This window comes from Pyxicephalus adspersus, chromosome Z (genome assembly GCF_032062135.1).
Source record: "Pyxicephalus adspersus chromosome Z, UCB_Pads_2.0, whole genome shotgun sequence".
NCBI lineage: Eukaryota > Metazoa > Chordata > Amphibia > Anura > Pyxicephalidae > Pyxicephalus > Pyxicephalus adspersus.
Window position 1 is genome coordinate 8,238,658 of NC_092871.1, and position 13,763 is coordinate 8,252,420.

Sequence of the window (13,763 nt, forward strand, 5' to 3'; positions counted from 1 at the left end):
CCTGAGTATACATGAAATCAGGTGGTACATCAATGAAATGAATGTGACTTTACACTTAGTATCGCTGAAGATATCATACATAGCGAACTGCATATTGGCTAGATTAACTTTAACAAAAATGGATCTATTACTCACCGACGGTCGGAAGGGGGCAGTAGGAGGGGCGTCCATACTGTGCTGTTTCCCTCCTGGGACGCTTTTCCTCCGGGAACGGGCAAGGTGATAATCTATGGAAGGATATTGGCATATTAGAGAGATGTATTTGCCAAAAGATACATAACACAATAATATACAGAAGATTGTTACTGATAAAGAGCACCTGTCATTACAATACGAGGAGGTAAAAATCTTCAAATTAGGATGGTTAATACCCCTATGTATTCTGGAGGGGTGATATTAATCTCCACCTCCAATACCATTTAACCCCAACCGTTCCTACCCATGCATGGCATGGCAGGTCTATGAAGTTTGGTGGCAGAAGTTTGGCGAGATATGCACAGGCAATATTTAGACATGTTCAGTGAAGCATTTATCCTGATGAAAATGGAGGTGCGTCCTGATTTCATAATGTGTTTGATGCTCATTGCTTTCTGATCCTGATTTCACCAAGAATAGAAAGATTGAGCTTCTGATTGGCTATCTCTGCCTATACTTCACTTACCCTAACTGTGAATAAAAATCACATGACCTGTGAATCGGCATTTGGTCATGTGATTAACATAAAGAAAAACCCAATGCAGTTACTTTTTTAATTTGTTTTAGACCTTTGGTATGCTGGAAAAAAAAGTTGCATCAACAAAATGTATATTGCCAAGTTACAAAGTAATAATTGGACTGGGGGCATGTTTAGAATGGAGCATTTTGCAGGTGGTTGCTGCTTGCTAAAAATAGTTAACAGTGGACCGAATGGGTCCATTCAATATTCTTTGACAGGTGGCATATCTACATGGGGGCAGACATACTTGCTCATTACATGCTCTGCTTCCATGTGCCACTCATTGCCTTTGCTTCACAACTTCCCTCTTATGTCTACCAGTCAGGTCTGACTGACTGAAAACACTGCGCTGTCTGAGAGGCCGAGGATCCTTATTAAGGCAGGCTGTATGCATTTGTGTATGTAATATATTAATAAAAAAATACAGTACTGAAAGCATATGGGAACAAACATCAAAATGATGGTCAAGTAAACACAATGATACCCTAAATATTAATGTGCAAACATTGACTCATCCTGGAGCCCCAGGTACTTGTTATGTTTCACCAAGGTAATTATGGCTTTTATATCAATTGTATAAAGTACACAAAACCTTAACAAAACATTATCGCTAACTAGTTTGTTTGCAACTATTCTTCCCTACATCATGCTGAAAAAATATGTGATATCCTAGAGAAACATCTCCTATGAAACAAAGTCACAACAAAGATAAAGCTACAGACGGAAGATTTTAGAAAGATCCTTGGAAGAATATCACAATTACAAGGCCGCCTGTAGAGATGGATTCTGTGGCTATTTGTTCTGTAAATTCCTTTTTTTATGAATTTATCTCAATGGTCATTGATGTCTGGATGCCCAAGCTAAATTTAGGATCGTTAGCATGCATTGGTAACTTCACATTTACTGTATGACTAATTCATTTATTAAAGAATGACTTTTTTGTACCCTGATTTTGTTTTATTATAGGGTGTACAAACATGTACATTAATATAATGTGATATTGTATTTGTCATTGTATGGGAAAATAAAAAACTGACAATTGCCACCTTCATATTACAGTGCCATCTGCAGGCTGGAAGTAGAACTAAAGTTCCACTTTTTAAAATTTTGGATCATGCAGGGCATTATTGCAGAAAAGGACAGGTGATGTCCCTTCTGTAATAAGCATTCTTACCTGCCCGATCGCTCTAGGGGAAGTATCAAAATGCTGCGCTGCACATGTGCTTTTTCACTCGGGCTGAAAGAACACCCATGTGCCTGCACAGGAGTGACATCTTCCTAGCCTAGCCAATCAAGATCAAGTGTCAACCCAGAATTTTTTTTAAGTTGGGTGAGAACAAATTGTAGGTGGGTGGCAGGCCCTGTATTGTGTCCCAGCTCACCAGTAACCATCCAAAAACAGCCGGGTGGTGACGGAAAAGTGCCGGGTGGTGCACCCAGATAACAGAGGCTGGGGAGAACACTGATCACGTTTGGAGACATGAAGCCCCCTGCGTTGTAACAGGGGCAGGTGAGTGTGGCGGAGTTTAGTTCCACTTTAAGGGTTATTTTGTAAATGCCTCCAGCACGCATGTGACCACTTTGTTAGCAGACATAGAGATCCAACAATAGGTTTGCTTTCATCACCCGAGCATATAGTTACTTGCAGGTCTCGAGGTACATGAGGAGTGAGTACTTCCAGATATAGAGGAGTATATGACTCCATGCGTCAGCTTTGATCCAATTAGCCTCACAATTTCTACATCTTATATCCTACCCAGGGCTTTTCATTTGTTAAGGCTCCACTTCTCAAGTCTCCATTGACCTGCCACTTTTGATGGCTCTGGACCACTATTTGAGAAATGTTTGCCCTGAGATATCTTGGCCCAATTAAGGTTCTTTCCAAAATGGTGCACTATACAGCTAGTAGTCGGGGAGTCATTTAATGGTCAAATAACTTCCTGTCTGATAAACAAAAAAACTAACAAATGTTATTTTCCGTTCTCCTTTTATTGCATGGAGAACAGGTCAAGTTTTCGGATATGGTGCTCCTTTTGACGCTTACATTCTCCAAACTTTTGATTTCAGATTGCTTGCTAGTAAACTGAATCCCATACTGGGTTCCTATTTCCGGGAGACTGCAGTGGTGTTCACTATAGTTCCAATTCCAAACTGCCAAACAATGTGGTAAAATGAACAAGTATTGGGGGAAACCAGCTCTACTTGACAACAATTTATAGCCTTGTGGAAAATAATGGAAACATGATTCATGAAGTGGGATGATAATTAAAATTTTTCACCTGTAAAAATGAAGTTAATTCCGCTTAATTTTGCCTTTCCTGCTCCCTTCATTCCACACTCATCAATATGCTAAATAAATTATTAAATACAACTCTTCTGATTTTACTTGAATGAAAAGGACAGACAGCTGGGAAGGAAAGGACTAGAAAATGTGAGATATGTTTCATCCAGGAAATGAAGTGTGCAGCTTCGATGCACACCCTGAGAAGCTTTCATTCTGTAATGTAGTGTTCTCCCCAGCCCCTTTTAGAAGGACGCACCACCCAACATTTCTCAGTAACCACCCGGCGGTTTTGGGCGCTTACTAAAAAGTTGGGTCAAAATACAGGGGCCACCACCTGCCCACATGTTCTTCCCACCCATCTTAAAAAAAAATTTGTGTAGAATACTGTAGTAAAAAAAAAATAAAAAAACTATTTCAATACAAGAGGGAAGCTTTGAAACCTTAACGGACAGGAGCTTATAGCTGGAGTTCAACTTTAACATAACTCTTGACCCCCCTCCATTGGCTCTAACATTTAGAATGTTTAACCTCACTGAATACTTGAAAGCTACACCCTAAAAATCCCTAACGGTAGGTAATAAAATTAAAGTAACATATTGTGCCAAAATATAACAGCACCTAAGAAATAGAAAGTGAGCACATGGGATCATAAAACGTATCCCTAGTAAACTGGAGAGACCTATCAGTCAGTTTATAACATTTCAAAGCTAAGAGTCTGACCACAAAGGGGCTGCAGTTACCTTTGTTGACCCAAAACCCACTTACTGTATAAACACTTTTTGATTAAGTTTATAAAGTTTGGGGAGCTGACTTCCTGGATATCTGGGCAGCACCCCATCATTCTACCTGAACCCTATCCAATGGGAGAACTTTAGTTGCCCATTAAGGGTTCTCAGGTAAATCGTCCAGGTTTAGTTCAGAACGCAGGGATGTCCCTTGTAGCAAACTGATTATTAGGTCAGAGAAGTGCACAAAGAAATGATTTTCAGTTATAAATAGAGGTACCTTATAGTACCCACTCCTAAAAGTTTGAAATGTCTGATAGTTTTTATTAGTCATGTGACTTTTTTTTACAGCCGTGGTCATCAAGGCTTCAGTTCATATTATCCCCTTGATTATCCATATCAGTGTTCAACCCAAAGATTATTTTAAGCCGGGTAGGAAGAAGCTGTAGGCAGGTGGCAGCCTCTGTATTGTGAGCAAACTCCTCAGGAACCAAACAGCCAGGTGGTTACTGAAAAGTGCCAGGTGGTGCGCCCGGCTAATAGAGGCTGGGGAGAACACTGCACTCTTATGGATATTAAGAGAGCTAAGGTCCTGTTTACAGAATCTGAGAAAAGGGTAATGTGAGCTCCAAGGAAGACCATACTGAGGGCCACACTGAGGGCCACATTCTCTTACAGCTAGCTAGCTAGTGGAAGACATCTTGTTGTGCCTGCTGTTAGGCAAGACCTTCAAAAGTTTAAAATAGCTGATGGATTCAATTTCACAAGGAATTTCCAATAAAAAGCTAGGTTTGCCTATGCTCTGTGTGCCCCTTCCCTACATTCCCCACACTTACTAGGTAATAAATGTACCTGAAAAGCCAAATGTTTACATTTATAATTACTGTACCTCCAACTTCCACATGCCTAGGTGTGAGGTCCCTATCCTTCAGGAATGAACTCCTGCTAAACACAGAGAAGGAGAAGAAATCCCAGCCCATTGCAAGAATGTCTCCTCTGCTCTGTGTTCCACAAGATTCCTGAAAGGACATGGACATCATCTTTTCCTAGACAAGATTGGTAGAAGATAGGTAAGGTAAGAATAATTCTAACTTCTTGCTTTTCAGGTACATTTTTCACTTCCAAGGGTCCACTTTAAAATCCATGGTCCAGCCCTTATTACTGCTATGGTCAACAGGCAGCTGTCCGTATTAATCCTTTTGATATTCACGATGGCTTACGGAAGGCTCTGCTTACGAAACTGAAAAACAATTTGGAAACTTTTTTCTTTATTATAGGTTTTGATTCTTTAAAACAATAAGAAGGACCCCAGTAAGCTCTGCAATGAGAACCACATTCAGCCAAAGGTTGGACAGTCCTCCGTGAATTGGCAATGATGTCTATAGTAAGATTGGAAGAAAGTGCAAAAAATTTTGCCAGGTCAGTAAAACTTGTAAACTATCATTGTTGATGTACATGACTCCCCCATGCCGAGGACATGACATTACCAGAATGTAATCCAATGTAAATGTGCTGTATTTATGCATAACCAGAAGCCTTCCATTTTCATGAAGGTCAAATTTTGCTGAACGTATGTCTTTCTCAAAACTAATGCTCTGTGCTGTCTTGTTAAAAGGGGGCCAACATGAACCCTTCAGATCTGAGGTGCATACTGATACAATGAAAAGTGACTTCCAACATCCCCAAACGTGCACAGTGACACACACAGAGGTGCATGCACAATTTGTGGTGCATCCGGAAAAAGGAAAACAAATAAATTCCAGCATGAAATGGCACACATTCACAGCAGAGCACACAGCAACACACACACACAAAGCTGTATATAAAAAAACACACACAGAGCTCTGTGCAAACGCCCACACAGACATTGAAATGCACCGGCTCACAGCAGTAAAATGCTTCTATACAAGTATATAATCCACCCACACACAGCAGTGCAGCCTGCAGAACATAGAGGCACTGTACTGTATAGACACATAAGGATATAGGCACACAACACATACAGGTACACACTCACTTATGTGACAGCTGGAGCTAGGAAAAGACAGGGCTGTTGCCTGTAGCAACCAATCCAGCTATAGGTAACATCTTCTACCTAACCAGTTTCTATAGACAATTTTTTGGCCCCTACCTTAACATAATGTAACTGCATTAATAGACAGGTATCCAGCCTGGCTTAAAGGTGCATATGCAGATATTAAATGTGCACAAAGCATGGACTTCACGCACCGCGTAACAGAGTTTGTATTCTGCATCAAGCAAAGCCCTCATTAATTTATGTATCAATCTGTTTGATGCCATATGGTTTGCTGTGGATGTTAAATTCTCTAGAATCGCATAATTAAAGGCATTGTATAATAGATGCAAAAAAAGACCACTGTGAGTCCTTTCTTAGAGGTCCATGATCAGCCTGAAGATCTTCCGGCTGCCAGGGAAAAAAACTGTGCATCTGCCCTGTGATATTTAGGCTACTGGCTATATACACCCGTGCTACAAATCCCAGCCCTAGGCTTGTAGTTCTTCATCAGCTGGATGCCATACAGGAGGTACCTGGTCTCTCGAAGCACCTTCAAAATGCCATCTGAAAGTTCCTGCCACATATACAGTATGGTTTGCTTCTTCTGGGGGTCCAACAAGCATTCTATACAGATATAAAATAATTAACCAATTTCACCAGTGATAGGTTAAATGATAAACACACAGGCTCAACAGCTGGGCTGTTCCCCTAAAACTCATATTACAGCTACGTCTTAATGGCTTCCCATACATCCTAATGAGTTCAGAGGTAAAGAATTCCAGTTGAAGCTCCCAACTCCACCCACCTGCACCATGGTCTCACCCCTCATGCAACATTCTGTAAAGTGAATGGATCCAACAACAACTTGAGATCTTCTCGTAGTTATCATTACAGGTAGATGATTCTGGAACAACCTAAGGACAGGAATCCCTGACATAGAGGTCCAAACAGGAATGAACATGATCATCTTCATCCAAATAGCTCACCAAGAATGGTATCAGAAGCTTGATGAGAGACAACCTAGGTGCCAAACTGCTCTTTTCTAATCGTAATGGTGACCCAAGACCAAAGCTACACCAAACTATGCAAAAAGATCCTGGCCAAGACCTTGGAAAGAGATAGCAAAACTGGCACAAAAGTGGATACTGTGTCCCCTATAAATGTGGAGTAATTGCACACACAAGTGACGCACACAGAGGTACACGGAGACTCAGTTACGCACATCCAGGTACACAGCACATACTCTCTCACCTCAAAACTCAGCGTATCTTTCAGTTTCCATCAAATTTCATGTTCAAGACCTTGACTAGGCCCAAGCTGTGGATGGCGAACCCCAAACACAAAGTGAGGTAGGGTATGGGGTGAAGGATGGAAGGGCGGTGGGGGTGTTAGGAGGACTGAGGTGCAGGTAAAAGGCTGGCAGGGTGCAGTGCAGGTCATGCAAGCCTCGCAGTGTTGCGTGCAGGATTTGCAGCGTCCACCATAAGACGGACGGTCCAGCATGGGAGAAAGGTGAGGATTTGGGGTTATGCGGTGCAAGGTGTGCACTGCTGGGCATGCGATGGTGCAGGACAACACAGGCATGCAGCAGAGCAGCGGGTGCAGTGCAGGGCAGCCAGCCTGGGTCTTGCAGGGCAGTGTAAGAAGCATGTGCGGTGCAGGTGAAGCAGTGCAGGGTCTGCAGGGGGTCTGCAGGGCGTGCAGGGGGTCTGCAGGGGGTGCAGGGTACGAGGCCTCCACGTTACCCAGCTCCCAGGACCAGCTCGAGCTGCATCCTTCCGTATTCACAGGGATGTCACTGTGAGCGTGGTAACCAGGCAACTGTGTGCACGCCTCCTCCTATCACAGGGACACGCACGGGGGGACCGCTTAACTACTTCACCGACAGTGAGGAAGAAGAGGGAATATGAAGGGGAAGAGGACAGAAAGATGGAAATATGGATGGCTATGGATGAATGAAGGCAGGTGAGAAGGATGAAGGCAGACAGGGCAATGGGAAGAAGGCGGAAAAGACACAGAATGGGGTGGAGAGAAGGACAGGTAGAGAGGGAAAGAAGCAGAGAAATAAAAAGGGGAAATAGGAGATTTGGAGAGAAGAGAGTTGAGCTGTGCAAGCAATCTCACTGTTACTAAGCAACTGTGCGCTACCCTGTCCTATCACAGGCAGACCTCTTAACTCCTTCCACACACACTGCCAGAGAGAGACATGGGCTGTGCCAGGGAGGAAACAGGGGGACAGGCACAGGGGGGACCTGGGGGCAAAGAGAGAGAGACATGGGCTGTGCCAGGGAGGGCGAGGAAACAGGGGGACAGGCACAGGGGGGCACTTGAAGGCAAAGAAAGAGAGAGGAGGATGCAAGGAAGGAGAAGAGAGAGAAAGTGTGAGGGAAAGAGAGAGAGGGGGTAAGGAGAGAGAGGAAGTAAGGAGAGAGGAGGGAGAAAGAAACAGGGTGAGAGTAAGGGTAAGGAGAAGAGAGAGAGGAGTGTTAGGGGGTTAGGGGAAAGTGAAAGAAGGGATGAAGGGGAAAAGGTATATAAGTGAGAGAGAAAAGGTGTGAGGAAAGGGGAGGGAGAGAGAGAGAGTGTTGGGGGGGATAAAGGAGGAAGAAAAAGAAGGGATGAAGGGGAGAGGGGCAATTAGTTAGAGAGAGAAGGGGGGGGGGAAGGGGAGGGAAATGGTAAGGAGAGAGAGAAGGTAAGGGGAGAGAAGAGAGGAGGGGGAAAAGATAAGGGGGAGAGAGAGTAAGGGTAGGGAGGAGAGAGAGAGGAGGGAGGGGAGAGAGGATAAATGGCAGAGAAAGAGAGAGAGAGGGGGTAAGGGAGAGAGCGAGAAAAAGAGAGAAGGGGATAATGGGAGGAAAGGATAAGGGTAGGGAGAAAGATTAAAAAAGAAACAGATGGAGGGAGAGATAGAGAGTAGATAATGGAGAGAAGAGAAGGATAAGGGGAAAGAGAGAAGGGGTAACATAAAGGGGGTGGAGTGAAGGGGTAAAAGACAGGGGGTAAGGAGTTGAGATTTGAGGGGATGAGAGAGGATAAAGGCAGAGGGAGAGAAGGAGGTGGGGAGAGATATCGGATTAGGAAAGGGAGAGAGAAAGGACAAGGGAAGAATAGAGAGAAGGGAGAAAGGGGAGAGAGAGGAAAAAACAGGGAAGAGGGAAAAGAGGAAAAAACAGTGAGGATGTGAGAAAAAAAAATACAGAAAAAAGAAAGGGGATATGAGAAAGATAAAGGGGGTAAGGCAGGGAACGGAGTATGTAAGAGTAAGGGAAAGAGAGAGAGAGAAGAAAGTGAAAGATGGGAAAGAATACATGATGAGGTAAAGAAGTAGAGTTGTGTGAAGGGAAAAAAAGAAACCATTCACATCTTTGTTTTCATTTGCAGTAAAATAAGTGAAGATTTTTTTTTACTGCAGATAAACACGGGGACAGTCACAAATAAATTGATGCTCGTGTAGGCTTTTCAGTTCATTGCACTATTTTTGCAGTGAGGTGCGTTAAGGCTCATCTAGAAGTGAATGGCTGTGCGCTCAGGTGTGGTAAGAGATTTTGGTCCACATTCCCTGCATGATGCAGGGAGACCCTTTTTCCCCAAAAAATTTCAATGCACACGGATGTCAAAAGTGCACATGAAAAAACACAAGCTAATATCATGTGTTATCTGCCCAGGAAGCCAGACTTAAAAAAAGAGGAGGAAGAAAAGGGAAGAGAAGAAAAAGAAAGGAAGAGATGAGAGAGGGAAGGATGAAGTGAAGGAGAGGAAATGGGAGGGAGAAAGGGAAGAAATACAGAAGGGAAAAGAAGAGGTAAGGGTGGGGGGTGAAGGACAGGAAAAGTAAGAAAGGATGGAATAGAAAGAAGAAAAAAGTGGGTAAGAAGGGAAGACAAGAGAGACAGGAAGAGGTGATGGAAAGAGAGTGAGAAAAGGATTCAGAAAGTGTGGGGAAAAGGAATGTAAGAAAGCACAAGGATGAAGTGGTTGGAAATAAAAGGGTGAGAAAAATACATAAAGGAGAAAAACAAAAAGAAAGAGTGGGAGGGGGCAGGAGAGAGGAATGAGAATAAAAAGGGCAGGAGAAAGAATAGGGTTGAGAGAGGACAGAGAATGAAAAGGGAAAAGGTGATTGGGGGGGGGAGGAGAGAGATGGATAAGATAAAGGGGGACATATGGGTGGCCAATGAAGGTGAAAGATAAAAGATAGATGGGTGAAGTAAGGAAAAAAAATATTAGAAGATGATACAGAGAATATAGCTAAGTGTGGGAAGACAGAACATATGAAAGAAAGAGATTTAGAATAGGGAAGAAATTGACAATACATGCTAGGCGAGAGGTGAGAGTTAAAGGTAAGAAACCGAGGGAAAACTGGTTAACAAGTAACAGTAATTAAAATGAAAGAAAAGGAAGAAAATGAAATGTGTGAGCTTCGAGAAAAAAAAAAAAACAGCAAGGAAGCCAGTAGTGACATGTAAGATCTTGTATCATACTGGAGGTTAGTGCTATATCCCCGCAATGTCATTTGAATTGTGACAAAACCCATCAGCCAATGTATGAGCCCAGACTGACAAGTAGAATGACATAGAAGACATGAAAACTGATCAATGCCAAGGATCTCTATATCACATGAGAACGTCTAATGAATGTACAACGAAACCCACCAATACCATTCTCACAACACAATGTTCTATTGCTGAGAAGCCCTGCCCATGCCTTGCTAAACCACACCCCCGAGGTATGGCAGTTGGTGCAGAAAACCGTCATCTCTTACTATATGAATAAGTCAAAAGACAATACTACCAACAGAAAGAGGGGAGGAAAATTTACTTATAACCCAAAAACACTTGATTACCATTAGACCAGCATTGAGGTAGAGGAACAAAAAATTCCCAACCACCAGGATACAGAATAACATATTATATATTTAATAATATCCACCTTTTTTATACATTTGTCTTTTCCTGTCCTAATATTATTAAAGGATAGCATTAAGTAATTTCATGTTCCTCACACAACACACGGGGCACACCAGGGGCAGACATAGGAAGGTGCAAATTGTGCCAATGCATGATGGCCCTGGAACCCCCTAAGCCAACAGGGTCTCCATGTAATTTCTGCACAGGGGCCCACTGTTGGCCATGTCCATCACTGGTGCACACAATACAGAATGTACACAGAGCAGAAAGCACACATCATTCATCATCACAGAGCACATTAATATTATTATTACACAATATTTATATAGCACGGACATATTATGCAGCGCTTTACAGAGTCCATAGTAATATCACTATGTATTATATCACACAGCATACAAAGCACCAACGTACATACACAGGAGACATCAAAGAACACACCGCATGCACAGCACACACAGGACAAAGGACACAGGGCATTCACAGTATCTGTTTGGCAAATAAACCACTGGAAGCCATTTCAATGGTCATGAATACACAACAAAGCATTACATTTGTTTGCTTAGGTTATTACATGGAACAGATCCTATTAGGGGAACCCACTGACAACACTAAAACATGAATCTCTGGCATTTATACACCACAGTAAAAGGCTGCTAGTCAACATTTATTATTACCATGGCCAATGTTGGTACAGAACACACAGTTCATCTCCTAGATTGTAAGCTCTTCGGGGCAGGGTCCTCTCCTCTTGTGTCACTGTCTGTATTGGTCTGTCATTTTCAACCCGTATTTAATGTACAGCGCTGTGTAATATATTGGCGCTATATACCCTGTTTATTATTATTAATAATAATAATAATAATAATAATAATATTAATAAATTCACGGACAGGAAGTAGCTTTATCATGTTCTTGTTTGAAGAAAAGCTGGTTTTCTAGAGGCACAGAATATAGCTCAATATTATATTTTTAATGGAATAGCACCACAGACTGTTTAACTGGGGAACATCTGAATGCCTAAAGGAATCAGAACCATGATTTTTAGGTTTTTTTTGCCTTCCTCTGGATCATATGTGCATGTATGGCTTTATCCGGAATATGAAGGTTTTCCCATATGTTTATTTATTTACCTAGTGGTTGAACAAGATGTCATTTTCAACCTATGGAACAACAGTGGGGGGCTACAGGTACTTTGTACTATGCTATACACAGGTATATGGTATTATATATGTGGGGCTTTAGAAAAATGGGGAGATACAAATGTACCGGTGCCAAACTCATACAGGCAATGGTAGAAGTAAAAAATAGGAAACTTTAGGAAATAGCAGAGCCAGCTCTTGTAACGGGGGTATAAGGTGAGTCTGGGGGCATTTTATATGGTTATTCCAGACTTTTGGTGACCCATATAGTTCTGCCATGGACACAACCACAGCCCTTTAGGAAAATAGGTGAGGTGCAGAGACATTTATTGCATATGGCCGAAATGTGCAATGGTTCCCAAAAGCAACAAGTTATTGTTTGAAGATTTGCAATCTGATTCTCTGTGATGCAATTAGCAGCTCCTAAATGGACTGCAGCAATTTGCTGTGGCAGCAGAAGCTGGCAACTATGCAGTTTTATACCACAGGTGTGAAAGGGTCCTAAGTGTCCCAGATTTCTAGATTACCCTAAAATAATGTGTAATGTAAATAATCCTTTTAGGTAAAAAAGCATCCTTTCTGAGCATAGTCTGTAATGATACATGTACATGGGGACAACATTATTTGCCCAGCATAAGTAAACCTTGCTTGATGCTTTATGGTGCTCCACAATAGCTCTGCCCTTCATGAATTTTTGCATTCCAATTTAGGTCTATGAATGCAAAACTGTCCTGCAGCAGGTCAAATACAGGACAGAAGGAAGTTTATTACAGGTCACATGCATCTTTCAATATATTCTGAATAATTTTCAAACTAATGGCATGGCTAAATGATAGAAAAGCCTTTTAACACAGGCCTTAAATAATGTCCATGAGTCAACCATCTCCCCTAAGGGGAAAGTGACAGGTTCTCTTATATGCCAACTGCCCGGCCAAAATACTGCCACCTGACAAAGTGCAGGAAAATGTTAGCCCTGTGTAAGCTCCAACATTGGACCTGATTTATTAAACCTCCCCAAGGCTGGAGAGGATAAACTTTTGTCAGTGAAGCTGGGTGATCCAGCAAACCTGGAATGGCTTTCTTCAAAGTAATTTTATAGCAAATGTTTTGAATCCTGGGCCAGATCCATTCCAGGTTTGCTGGATCACCAAGCTTCACTGATGCAAGTCTATCCTCTCTAGCTTTGGAGAGCTTCATTAAATCGGGCCTGTGGACTAAATCAGCGGGGGGAGGTATTATTGTAAGAGGGCCTGTCACTTTGTCCTCAATGGTGGAAGTGACAGATTCCCTTTAGGGAATGAAACCTAACAATTATTTTTCCCCGTTGCTCAGGTTTTTAGAAATCAGGTGGAGGCTGTAGAGTGAAATAGGAATAAATCTAATATACTGGGTGTTGTGTGTGTTCTACCACTGGTAAAGGCCTCTGTGTCATCCACCCAGCTCCATTTTATCCTATTTACATTGACCGGGTAATTACAATTTAATGATGTGAGCCTATAGCATGACAATACCACTGTGCATTATTTATGTCACCCACAAAGTAGTCACTTTTACTCTCATGAGACGACTTCCTGTTCCCTTTTGTTTGCAAAAGAAATTGGGATTTTATATGCAGGGAATGCGCTTCATGTCTACAGCCTACCGAGGGACAATTTTAAGGGGAGCCTGTGACAACAGAAACAAAAACGCTACCGATGCTGACTTGTCAAGGATCACCGATCTTGGTTTCACTACCTAGAAAGTCACTGACATGGAACACTCAAGCAGCCAAGTGGTTAAAAAAAGTCCAGCCAGCAGTGTCAGATCTAATATTACCAGTCTCTGCAATTAACTTTTATGTTTTTCAGGGGTCATAAACTTAGATGTGGTGGCTGCAAGTATTCACGATCATTAGTTATTGTGTCCTTGCGGAGCTCCAGGATTTTGGGTCACAGTTGAATATGACCTTAGATGACCGAAATCACATTAAG

The 13,763-nt window shown here is 42.3% G+C and overlaps 1 protein-coding gene across 15 annotated transcripts in view; it reads right to left on the reverse strand.

Moving 5' to 3' along the window:
* SYNGAP1 (synaptic Ras GTPase activating protein 1) overlaps window positions 1-13,763 on the reverse strand; it is a 154,793-nt gene that overhangs the window by 69,104 nt on the left and 71,926 nt on the right. For 13 of the 15 annotated variants that reach the window (XM_072430381.1, XM_072430369.1, XM_072430374.1 and 10 more), the window contains one exon: window positions 136-227. In XM_072430381.1, coding sequence (XP_072286482.1) covers window positions 136-227 — 92 coding nt within the window. Of the gene's footprint in view, window positions 1-135; window positions 228-6,274; window positions 6,366-6,992; window positions 8,126-13,763 lie in introns of those variants that run through there. The other 2 variants (XM_072430379.1, XM_072430378.1) reach the window with 2 other exon arrangements.